Raw genomic sequence first — 11851 nt, 5'->3', positions numbered from 1 at the left:
AGACTAAGGTTAAATAGTCATTTGTGGAGTGGAGTTTTCCTTCTAGTCTTCTGGTGTAAAGTGTTGAATCAGTCTGTTGCTGCTGCCACTCAGTGCTGGAGTCGACCCTGGAGCTCTGAGGGGCTTCTATGTCTCTGGGTCACACTTAGCTTTCAGGAAGTTCAGGTATATCCTTTCCCTGTGCCTGAGTGAATGGGACAGGGGTGAGTTGAGACCTTTCTGTGTTCTTGTACCTCCCTTGGCCTCTATTGATAGGCTGCTGGGGGTTCCTTGCTGTGGGCCTTGGAGGAGCAAGGTCATCTCAAGGCTTCTCTTTTTCCAACAGTATGAGCCTTGGAGCGGCCCTGATGTTTCTGAGCCTCATGGGTAGGGCTTCCTCAGTGTTCTAACATGACCTAACATGATCTAACATGGCCATGAGTTATTGTTAGGTTATACTTAATTTTACCTAAAACAAAGACCATCTCTGGTTCCTTTATATGTTTGTTTACAACTTGGATTTACCCCAAAACAGAGAACATGTTGCTTCTTTGTTCTGGGTACACTGAGTCAGTGGATTGGATTTAAACATTGTTTGGAAAGAACCCTCCTAAGTACTTCTTTGTTTTTGCACTGGCATTCGAGCTTGGTCTCTGAAGATTGAGCATTTACTAGGTTGACAGCATTTACTGTGAAGAGCCCTTTCCAGAACATTGCCTGGCCCTCAGGTCAAGAACTTTGCTCTGGACTCTCAAGTCTTCAATCTTCTACTTTTATAGTCTGAAGTTACTTTTTCCACTCTGTCTTCCTGTCCCCCGAGCAGCCAGTCTGAGGGCAGGTATCCCATTTTCTGTTGGAGATGAATCTGTTTAGAAACAGTCTTGAAGAGATAGATGGAAAGTAAATGCAAGTTCCCAGTCTTCTCTCTTCACTTGGAAAGCCCTTATCTCACCTGCCAGCAACACACCAAGTGCTCTCCAGCCTCCTTCCTGGTCCATGCACCCATGCCATAGAGAAGCCTTTCTACGAAATCACCCTAAGTATTTTGGGGAGTCTCTGTCATGCTCTAGCACTAGGTTTTCTTATGCAGGTCTATATCTGGCAGGACTAAAACTGTACCTGCTCCCTCTACCTTGTCAGCTAGGCTGGGGGCAGTAGATTGGGCTTGCAGGATCCAACTGACTCATTCAATGTTGGCTGATTCTGTAGGCTGAGTTCAAATATATACAGATTATTGTAGGGAGTGGGAAGTGAGGGATAGGTAACTGTGTTTACTCCTGTCTTAGCTCTTAGGGATCATTCCTGGCAATGCTTAGGAGACCCTATATGGTGCCAGGGGTAGAACTAAGGTCGGAAGCTTGTTCTCTGGACTCTTTGACCATGAGTTATTGTTAGGTTACACCTTATTTTACCTAAAACAAAGATCATAATGGTTTCCTTTGTATGTTAGTTTACAACTTGGATTTACCCCCAAAACAGAGATTGTCTTGCTTGTAAAACTGGATGGGACTGGCTCAGGACTAGCTCAGGCTAGCCTGAGCTCTCTGTCCTTACTGTCCCACCCAGGAGCGGTCTCTGTAGTCAATAAAAATAGCAGTTCTGGAGGAGATACGAAGTAGAAGCTTGGGGGAGATATGAGGTAGAAGGCTGCCATACCATGCGTGCTTTACCCTCATCCTGATTTGGATCATTTCATGTGCAACCCTAATTCAGACTTGTTCAGATATGACTTATGGGTGATTTGACAAGTTATGAATATAAAAACTTCTTATCTTGTTGCAGGGAGAGCAGATTATCTCATTCATTCGGTGGACCTAGGAAGCTGTGGCTGGAAGCATGTGGTGCATCCTGCGAGGCTGGCACCAAGGGAGCCTGGGCCTTTGGGGTGCCCTGGGCCAGCAGCAGTGGCTCCTAGGAACCCGTGCTTTGGCCAGTGGGGGACCTCGAAGCAGAGACGAATATAACTATGTGGTGGTGGGTGCAGGCTCAGCGGGCTGCGTGCTGGCAAACCGACTCTCAGAGGACCCCAGCAAGAGCGTGCTTCTACTGGAGGCTGGGCCCAAGGACACATATGCGGGGAGCAAACGCCTCCTGTGGAAAATCCACATGCCCGCGGCCTTGGTGGCCAATCTGTGCGATGACAAATACAACTGGTGCTACCACACAGAGCCCCAGGCTGGCATGAATGGCCGTGTGATGTACTGGCCACGAGGTCGAGTGTGGGGTGGCTCGTCCTCCCTCAACGCCATGGTGTACATTCGAGGACATGCTGAGGATTATGAGCGCTGGCAGCGGGAGGGGGCAGAGGGCTGGGACTACGGGCACTGCCTGCCCTATTTCCGAAAAGCTCAGGCCCACGAGCTGGGCCCAGACACCTACCGTGGTGGCCAGGGCCCCTTACACGTGTCCCGGGGCAGGACCAACCATCCACTACACCGGGCATTCCTGGAGGCAGCACAGCAGGCTGGCTACCCCTTCACTGATGACATGAATGGCTTCCAGCAAGAAGGCTTTGGCTGGATGGACATGACAATCCACAAAGGTAATGGTCAGGCCTTGTGCTCTCCTGACTGCCCACCCTTCTCTTCTTCCTTTATGAGCGAGTGTAAATGTGTGTGTGTGTGTATTTTACCAGGATCTAATTCACATGCAAGGCAAGTGTTCTACCACTGAGCTATGAATGCATTTAGGAATTCTATCCCAGTCGCTATATATCCCACCCCTTCCCCAGCACCACCCAGGTGGCCCCTATCTCAAAAACAGAAAATCTACTCGTTATCGTGGTCATTCCTTCTGTCCCCATCAATGGCAGAACTGGGTCTGTAATGAACTTGAAGGGACGTGACATGTTGAACTCCACAGACCACAAAATGCACCCAAAGCCAATGAAAAATTAGCATCTGATGTGCTTTTGTATTCCCTGCTTCACCACCCAGGTGGGACTAGTAGAGAGTCAGCTGTCTGGCCAAAAAGCCCAACCTCCAGAGGCCTACAGATGGGCAAACTGAGATACCGAGCAGCAGAGGATCAGGCTGGCAGTCACAGAGAATACAAAAGACTGAAATTGGATTCATTGACTCGAAATGGATCCAGAGAGCCTGAGAGAGAGCATAGTGGTAGGGTGTTTGCCTTGCATGCAGCCAATCCGGGACAGACAGTGGTTTGAGTCCCGGCATCCCATATGGTCCCCCGAGCCTGCCAGAAGCGATTTCTGAGTAGCCAGGAATCAGCCCTGAGTGTTGCTGGGTGTGACCCAAAAACCAAAAACTAAAAAATAAAATAAGTTGATCCATGACTTAGGTATTAGACCCAACTCCATAAAATATATAGAAGAGGGGCTGGAGAGATAGCACAGCAGTAGGGCCTTTGCCTTGCACGCTGCTGACCCAGGACTGACTGTGGTTCGAATCCTGGTATCCCATATGGCCCCCCAAGCCTGCCAAGAGCAATTTCTGAGTGCAGAGCCAGGAGTAACCCCTGAATACCTCTGGGTGTGACCCAAAAACCAAATCTATATGTGTGTGTGTGTGTGTGTGTGTGTGTGTGTGTGTGTGCGTGCGTGCATATGAAAAATGCATTCAGTGATGTCTTAGGTAATTTAATTCCAGTGGCAAGGAAAACAAAAGCAAAAAAAAAAATGGGATTACAACAAACTAAAAATAAATACTATTAAAATGGTTAAAAATAGGATAATAAAAGATACCCTTCCGAAAGTAGGAGAAAAGTTTCACATCCTCTGACAAAGTGCTGATATCCAAGATATGTAAAGACTACTCCTAAAACTCACCAAATCACCTACTGCCATCAGTTAGTCATGTCTTCCAGTGAAGCCTAAGGGTGTCTTTCTATCTGCAGACAGGGGTCCTCAACTCTGGGAATTTCCCCTGGGCAGGTCTTTGAGACTCAGATTCTTTGGAACTTGGTCTTACTTTGAAGGTGGAGCTTGTACCATCTAGGGAAGGACAAACATGTTTTTTTTTCTCCAATTCTATGATTCTATAACTCCATAACTTCTATGTCCTTTCCTTTCTGCAGGCCAACGTTGGAGTGCAGCGTGTGCATATCTGCACCCGGCCCTAAGTCGCCCCAACCTGAAGGCTGAAGCCCGGGCATGGGTGCAAAGGGTGCTGTTTGAAGGCACTCGTGCTGTGGGCGTAGAGTATGTCCAGGATGGCCAGAGCCGAAGGGTGAGCAGCTCCGAGGGGGATGGAGTGGCAGGAGACATGGCTTCATCCCCATGCCACTGGGAGAATAGCCAGATTGGTGGCAGGGCCGCCCTAGAGGTGGTGGTTTGTAGAAGAAGAAGACCACAAAATCCAAACATCTTTTTTGGCTTGGCTCTCAGAGATACCACAAAAAAGAAACAATGAGAAGCCACTCTTCCTTTTTCTTTTCTTTTTTTTTTTTCGGTCACACCCAGCAGCGCTCAGGGGTCACTCCTGGCTCCATGCTCAGAATTCGCTCCTGGCAGGCACAGGGGACCATATGGGATGCCGGGATTCGAACCACCGTCCTTCTGCATGCAAGGCAAATGCGCTACCTCCATGCTATCTCTCTGGTCTCAAAATCCAAACATCTATATAGAGCTGTGGCACCCTTGAGTGGGTGCGCCCAGCCTTGTGCTTCATTCAGGACACTGTCCCAGAGGTGCTGTGCCTCTTCTTTTTTTTTGTTTGTTTTTGTTTTTGTTTTTGGGCCACACCTGATGGTGCTCAGGGGTTACTCCTGGCTGTCTGCTCAGAAATAGCTCCTGGCAGGCACGGGGGACCATATGGGACACCGGGATTCGAACCAACCACCTTGGGTCCTGGATCGGCTGCTTGCAAGGCAAACGCCGCTGTGCTATCTCTCCGGGCCCGCCTCTTCTTCTGAAGTGGGATGGTGTAGATGAGATGGTATAGACATTTCCACATCAAAATTTAGTTCTCTTCTACATAGTGCCTTAAGTGCTCCGCACCACTTTTATTTGTTTGTTTTTGGACCACACTTGGCAGCACTCAGGCATAAACTCCTTGCTCTGTGCTCAGAAATCGCTCCTGGTAGGCTCGGGGAACCATCTGAGATGTCACGGTTCACACCCGGGATAGCCACGCGCAAGGCAAATACCCTACCGCTGTGCTATCTCTCCAGGCCCTGCATCACTTTTAAACTGTGGGTTTATGTGGGTGTCTCCTCCCTGGGATCTTGGTTCCCAGTTCTTTCCCTAGTGTGGTCATGCTATCGTTTCATCGGGCCTGCCTTCACAGAGTGCCATGATAAGTATTCTTGTCTTCACTCAGAGTGGGATTCCCCACACACCAGTTAGTGATGTCAGGTGGAGGTCATGTTCTTGGGGTTTTGCCTGCCTGCACTAGAGGTGTGGGTGGGTGGGGTAGAGGGTCAAGAAGGGTAATCTGCGTGACCTTCTGCCTCCAGGCTTATGCCAGCCAAGAGGTGATTCTGAGCGGTGGCGCCATCAACTCCCCACAGCTGCTCATGCTCTCGGGCGTCGGGAATGCAGATGACCTCAAGAAGCTGGGCCTTCCTGTTGTGTGTCATCTCCCTGGTGAGCCCAGAGCCCATCTCTGCTCAGACCAATGGACAGTTACAGCTGTCCTGACAGTCCCCAGAGCCAGAGGCTGATCACATCCCCTGGACACTAGGCCCTAAGTCTTCAGAAGGCTTTTGCCACTCTCCTGGCATTTCTGTCTCTTAAAGGAGAGAGAATATACTCATGGCCACATCTGCCCACTCAGCCCACCAGGCCTGATGCATGCAAGTTACAGAGCAATGCTGCGGGTAGAGGGAGTCCAAAGCCTTCACAGCTGCCCTCTCAGGATGCCAGTGCCACCAGAGCCTTGTTGGTGTGTTAAGAATTCTCCCAGCTTGAACTTTTATTTGCTCAACCATCTGTGATACCTTTTAGGACCTGGACCACTCTTTATCCAAAATCCCAGGGCCCTTTGGCATGGAGGTTCCTGTGAGGGGCTTGCTTGTGAGGACTAGAACCCAGGCCAGACCTCTCTTGGATGATGGATGCATGCATACGGGGTTGCCCATCTGGGGGTGGGAGTCCATGTTGCCATCATTTCTGTGCTGAGGATGTGACTGTTGCCCAACCTATCAGCCCTCCACAGTGCCATCTCCTGGAACTGTGCAGTCTAGGAAGGTTTGCTGCCAGCAGGTTACAGGCAGTGTCCATGGGTGGAAAACATGGCGGAGAGATGGGGAGCTGCTCTGTGAGAATGGGCCTATCTGTAAGTGGTGGCTCTGAGAGATGGCTTTGAAGTAGAAGCTAGAGGATCAAGCCAACGTTCGTTTGGAGAGGGTTGCATAACTGGGGTGGGGATGCTGTGGTGGTCCTCTGGGTCCCTCAGTATGGTGTGGATTCCTAGCCACTCCCTTTCTTTTAGGGGTTGGCCAAAATCTGCAGGACCACCTGGAGATCTATGTCCAACAGGCATGCACACAGCCCATCACCCTACACTCGGCACAGAAGCCTCTGAACAAAGTCCAGATTGGGCTGGAATGGCTCTGGAAATTCACAGGTGGGTGCATTCATGGTGGGTGCCTTAGTGACAGATGGACTCAGGGCTACATGGCTACCTTCCTTGGGGGACCCAGTAGGACTTCTGCTGCAGGTGGCTGGTTCAGAGCTGAGCTGGGAGCTTTGGTCTTCTGCATCTGTAAGATGGGAAGACTCAGGTCCTACCTGTTGGGCTGGCATAAGGAAGAGCTATGCTAGCACAGACGTGTCCCTGGCATGACAGTCACCAGGAACTTGGGGCTGCTCTTGCTCATAGCTGCCTGGTGCTGGACCCTGTCTGGGGTCCAAGGAGCCAGGAGACAAGGCAGAGAGAGAGAGAGGGAAGGCATTTGCTCTTGGTGCTGAGTCAGTGTTAAAAGCAGCAGTCAGTTCTCAGCATGTACTTAGAAGGTCCTGCCTGGGCCTGGTGAGGTATTTTGAAATCTTTTTTGCTCATACAGTATCTACTTCCTGCCATCCCATCTAGACCCGTCCCAGGTTTGAAAGAAAGAATGCTGGTTTCAGGTGCAGTGAAGCAGAGATAGCAGCAGAATCTCTTGAGAAATGGGTCGGGGAGATGGGTACTTGAAAAATGCACCTCGAGCTATCAGCATGCAGAGGAAGCAGTGGTGGGCAGACTAGCGGGAAGGCGGAGCGAACCCTGCAGGAGTAACATCAAAACCACAGACCAGAGAGATGGTATCGTGAAGAGGGCACTTGCCTTGCACACGGCTCACCTAGGCTTCATTCCTAGCTCTGCATATGGTCCCCTGAACCTGTCAGAAATGATCTCTTTGTGTAGAGCCAGGAGCCAGCCCTGAGCATGGCTGGGTATGGGGGCTCGAGCAATGAAGCATATACTTATAGGTCTGAGGTGTGAGGTTTTGATCCTGCCAGCCCAAGTATTTATTTACAATCTCTCCCAAATAAAATGATCTGGGCTTGGAGGAGAGAGAAAGAGAGAGAGAGAGAGAGAGAGACAGAGACAGAGAGAGACAGAGAGACAGAGAGAGGAGAGAGATGAGAAGTAAGATCCAAGGTGGATTTAGTGATAAAAGACCATGAGAGACTTTTGTAGATGATAAGGTAATGGGATTGGGTTTGACTTGAACCCTGAGCAGAAGGAACAACTGGGGGGCTGGCACGGTGGTGCTACAGGTAAAGTGTCTGCCTTGCCAGAGCTAGCCTAGGACGGACCTCGGTTCGATCCCCCGGCATCCCATATGGTCCCCCAAGCCAGGAGCGACTTCTGAGCGCATAGCCAGGAGTAACCCCTGAGTGTCACCGGGTGTGGCCCAAAAACCAAAAAAAAATAAAAAAAGAAGAAAAGAAGGAACAACTGAGGGTGATGAATAGTCACAAGGAGGCAAGGGCCTGCATTAAGTCCGTGGCATTGTGTAATCAGAAGAGAGCAAAACTACAGCTCCTTGGCATGGGGCCATAGAGAGTCCATATAGAGAGTGGATGTATCTAGGGGAAAGTGGCCCAAGTAGGGGTCTTGGTTCAGGCTCTAAGGAGCTGCTTAGGACAAGGGGAGCATCAGGTATGGCTGGCTCAGTGGTCCTGACTTTCTTCTGTCTCTACTCTCATACTATCCTCAGGGGATGGAGCCACGGCCCACCTGGAGACAGGTGGCTTCATCCGCAGCCAGCCTGGCATCACCCACCCAGACATCCAGTTCCATTTCCTGCCATCCCAAGTGATTGACCATGGACGGGCACCCACCCAAGAGGAGGCATACCAGGTAAGCAGCAAGCCATTGCCTTGGCCTCCAGCACCGTCTCTTTGTAGAAGCCCCACCTACCTCCTGCCCACCAGCTGTTCCATGTGCCTGAGTGGAGAAAGGAAGTGGGGAGCCCAGAATGAAGGAGGTAGAGAGAAGCATTGGGGAGCATGCAAAAGGGTGCCCTTTATCAGGTTCAGATTGGGTAATTTTGGGGGCTCTGTATGAAACAGGAGCCCCTCAAAGCTCCTTGATGACAGGGTGGATGGAGCTGACTATTGCTTCTGGGTTTCTTTAGGTACATGTGGGGACCATGAGGGGTACGAGTGTGGGCTGGCTCAAACTGAGAAGTGCTAACCCTCAGGACCACCCCGTGATCCAGCCCAACTACTTGTCAACAGGTAATTCACCAGCCACCTTTAAATACCCCCAACCATCCATTATCATTATCCCTCCTTCGGCCCCCCATTCCCACACACAGACAAGCTGGCTAGGGAGGGCCTTCAATGAAGGCCTTTTGGGGCTCCTATTTGTCCCTGAATCCTACTCATGTATACCACTTTTTTCCAAGATGGCACGGGCCAACCTCCCTGACCCATTAGCTCCCTCTCCTAGAAGGTGTAAGTTGGGGTGAGGGGGTAGAAGGGAGACACATTCCTGGCCCTGCCTCTATGCAATCAGCTCCGTGAGTGATTTGAGGGGCTCTCAAAGCCAAACACTGATACGATGTGCATATACTTTTTGGGGAGTCTGTGATGCCAGGGATTGAACCCCAAGAAAATTCCATATGCAAAGCTCTTTGAGCACTCTCTCTCTTCCACCAGGGGATATAAATTCTTACCCCATTTTTTCAGATAAACTAAGTGCCTGAGCCCCACCATGCAAAGCGGGGCCAACAACAGTCTAGTCTATACTGCTGTTGCAAGTGCCCTGGTCTTTGGCTTTGTCTGGTCCTTGCCTCCTCAGGCATGGTGCCTTTGCTCTAGTTCCCTGGATGTGCTTCCTACTGAGAACCATCCAGCCTGGGCAACAGGAGGAAAGGAGACACCTCACTTCTTTCTTCTTCTCCTCCACAGAAGCTGACATCAAGGACTTCCGTCACTGTGTGAAGCTGACCAGAGAAATCTTTGCCCAGAAAGCCCTGGCACCATTCCGGGGGCCAGAGCTTCAGCCTGGCAGCCATGTGCAATCGGATGAGGAGATCGATGCCTTCGTGAGGGCCAAGGCAGACAGTGCCTACCACCCCTCATGTACCTGCAAGATGGGGCAGCCCTCTGACCCCACCGCTGTGGTGGACCCACAGACCAGGGTCCTCGGGGTGGAAAACCTCAGGGTGGTTGATGCCTCCATTATGCCCAGCGTGGTCAGCGGTAACCTAAACGCTCCCACCATTATGATCGCGGAGAAAGCTGCCGACATCATCAAGGGGCAGCCTGCCCTGTGGGACAAGGATGTCCCAGTCTACAAGCCAGGGACACTGGCCACCCAACGCTGAGCCATCTTGTCCCCAGAAGGCTCCGGGGAGTCCAGGCTGATATGGTTCCTGGTGTGCTTGGCTGTTCCTGTCTTGAACATTGGGATTCCATGGCTGAGGCCTGCCTGGGGTGTTCATTAGATCATGCTGGCAGTGCATCAGTGTCTCTTCCAGCCTCTCTCTGAAGGCTCTAGTGGAAGTAGAAGACTGACATTTTGACCTGGGGATTCTTCTCCTTGCCTCCCAGGGGGGCCACAGTGGGAGAGGGAAGATAGAGGGCCCATGGTCAGGATCTGCCATATATTTTTCCTATACCCATGGTGCTCCTATTCCAGGTTTTTGCCTGGATTTGGGGAAATGGCTCCCCATCAGACCTCTCTCTGAAGACAAACTTCGATCCCCCTTGAGCAGAGGGGGTACACCCAGACTCCCCAAGGCTGCAGCTTCCATGCTGGGATGCTAGCTGGACTGAGGCCAAGCATCACTCAGAAACTCAGAGGCATGCACAGGGCTGGAGAAACAGCCAATCTCTTGCCTCTTAGTTTCTGTCCTCACTACAGTGAGGCAGGAGTTGGGGTTCAGCTGGGGCCCTCTGAGGGGCTTTCTGGTCCCCCACCACAACCACAGCACTCCAGAGCTAATGAAATATTCTGTCAGGAAAGGGGGGAGGCATTTTGGTCAGCTCCCCAGGCCTCATGATGGAGTATTTTCAGTACTTGTCCTGTTCTCAGGAACCCCAGGACCATGCCAATCCCACAAACCAATCTCACTCCAAGCAGAAGCAACTAGTCCGCTGGGCGCCTCCTCTCAGCTCAGGAAGCCCCTGCAGTGGCCAGGGCTGGTTCATTCTTATTCTCTAGATGTCCACAGGAAGAGGCCAGGACAGAGCCAACTCCCAGAGAGAATAACTGTATGCTCAGCGTCTGTACGTATGCAGTTGAATGGAAGGAAAATAAATTGATAAAGAAAAAGAGATTTGAATTGGTTTTTTTTTTTGGGGGGTGTGAGTAAGGAGCAACAATTAAGAAGCATTTATCACAGCATTGTGATCTTTAAACTTATGATTGGGGGCTGGAGTGGTGACGCAGTGATAGGGTGTTTACCTTGCACGCAGCTGACCTAGGACGGACTGCGATTCTGTCCCCTGGCATCCCATATGGTTCCCCAAGCCAGGAGCGATTTCTGAGCACATAGAGAGGAGTAACCCCTGAGCATCACCGGGTGTACCCCCAACCCAAATAAATAAACTTATGATTGGGCCTATCTGCTAGTAGGGTTCTTACCTTGCATGCAACCAACCCTAGTTCTATCTCTGATATTCCATATAGTCCCCTGGGCACTGTCAGAAGTAGTTCCTGAGTGCAGAGGCAGGAGTAACCCTGAGTATCCCTGGTGTGACTCCAAAACTAAAATAAAGCTCTGATGACAGACTCATGTAACCCAGAGGGTGTTTCAAGAGAGACTTCATCTTCAATGTTTTACAAAGTAATGTAAAGGTGGTTTCTCTTAGAGAGGTACATTCCTGACTCCCTGACTGTTGTTCATCATGTAGCCATCCTGGTCTGAGTCTCGGGCCCTCTCTTTTTAGGCAAGCACAGTGGAAGCTTAGGGGTAGTCCCCATTTCTGTGGTCTGAGATGTGAAGGTCAGTGGAGAAAGAGATGATGCAGGTACAGCAGGAAGTAGGACCACTGAGCTCCTTCACCTTCTGTGTATTTCAGCCTAATGGCAGCTGGGGCCACGATGTGAGATGAGCAGGAAGATGGGCCAGGAGGGGACTTCCATGTCTGGATCTGTCACTTCCATCCCCTTTCCCACTATCCTTGCTGCCTGGGGCTTGTGCTCTACCACTGTGGCATGCATGGTGTGGCCATGAGTGCCACTTAGCAGGCCCCACTGAGCTGGAGAGGAAGTGTGTTCTTGGCATTCACACACACCAAGCACACTCTGATCTGAAGTGCTTTCATCTGGGAGACCTAAGCCATGAGAGTGGCCCAATCTCTAGCCTGGAAAGCTCCACTGTTTTGAGGAAACCTCAGCCTCAGGAAAATGTGGTCAGATGAATCAACTTTGATCCCCAGAGAACAAACAGCACCTTTTCTGGGGACTTGGGCTATTGTCAGGCATGTCCTGAGCAGTGGAGCCAGTAAGAAGAAAGTGTATCTCAAACA

At 50.8% G+C, this 11851-nt stretch overlaps 1 protein-coding gene across 1 annotated transcript; it reads left to right on the top strand.

The window, feature by feature from the left end:
* The first annotated feature begins 1761 nt into the window (after window positions 1–1761).
* CHDH (choline dehydrogenase) lies at window positions 1762–10654 on the top strand. The gene is made up of 7 exons (XM_049776190.1): window positions 1762–2521; window positions 4015–4166; window positions 5395–5524; window positions 6372–6506; window positions 8086–8228; window positions 8506–8608; window positions 9284–10654. The coding sequence occupies exons 1-7, from the start codon at window positions 1816–1818 to the stop codon at window positions 9700–9702; spliced, it is 1788 nt and encodes a 595-aa protein (XP_049632147.1). The 5' UTR covers window positions 1762–1815; the 3' UTR covers window positions 9703–10654.
* The last annotated feature ends 1197 nt before the right edge of the window (window positions 10655–11851 follow it).

Source organism: Suncus etruscus, chromosome 7, assembly GCF_024139225.1.
Source record: "Suncus etruscus isolate mSunEtr1 chromosome 7, mSunEtr1.pri.cur, whole genome shotgun sequence".
NCBI classification, from domain to species: Eukaryota; Metazoa; Chordata; class Mammalia; order Eulipotyphla; family Soricidae; genus Suncus; species Suncus etruscus.
This window is presented reverse-complemented; position numbering and strand designations above follow the sequence as displayed.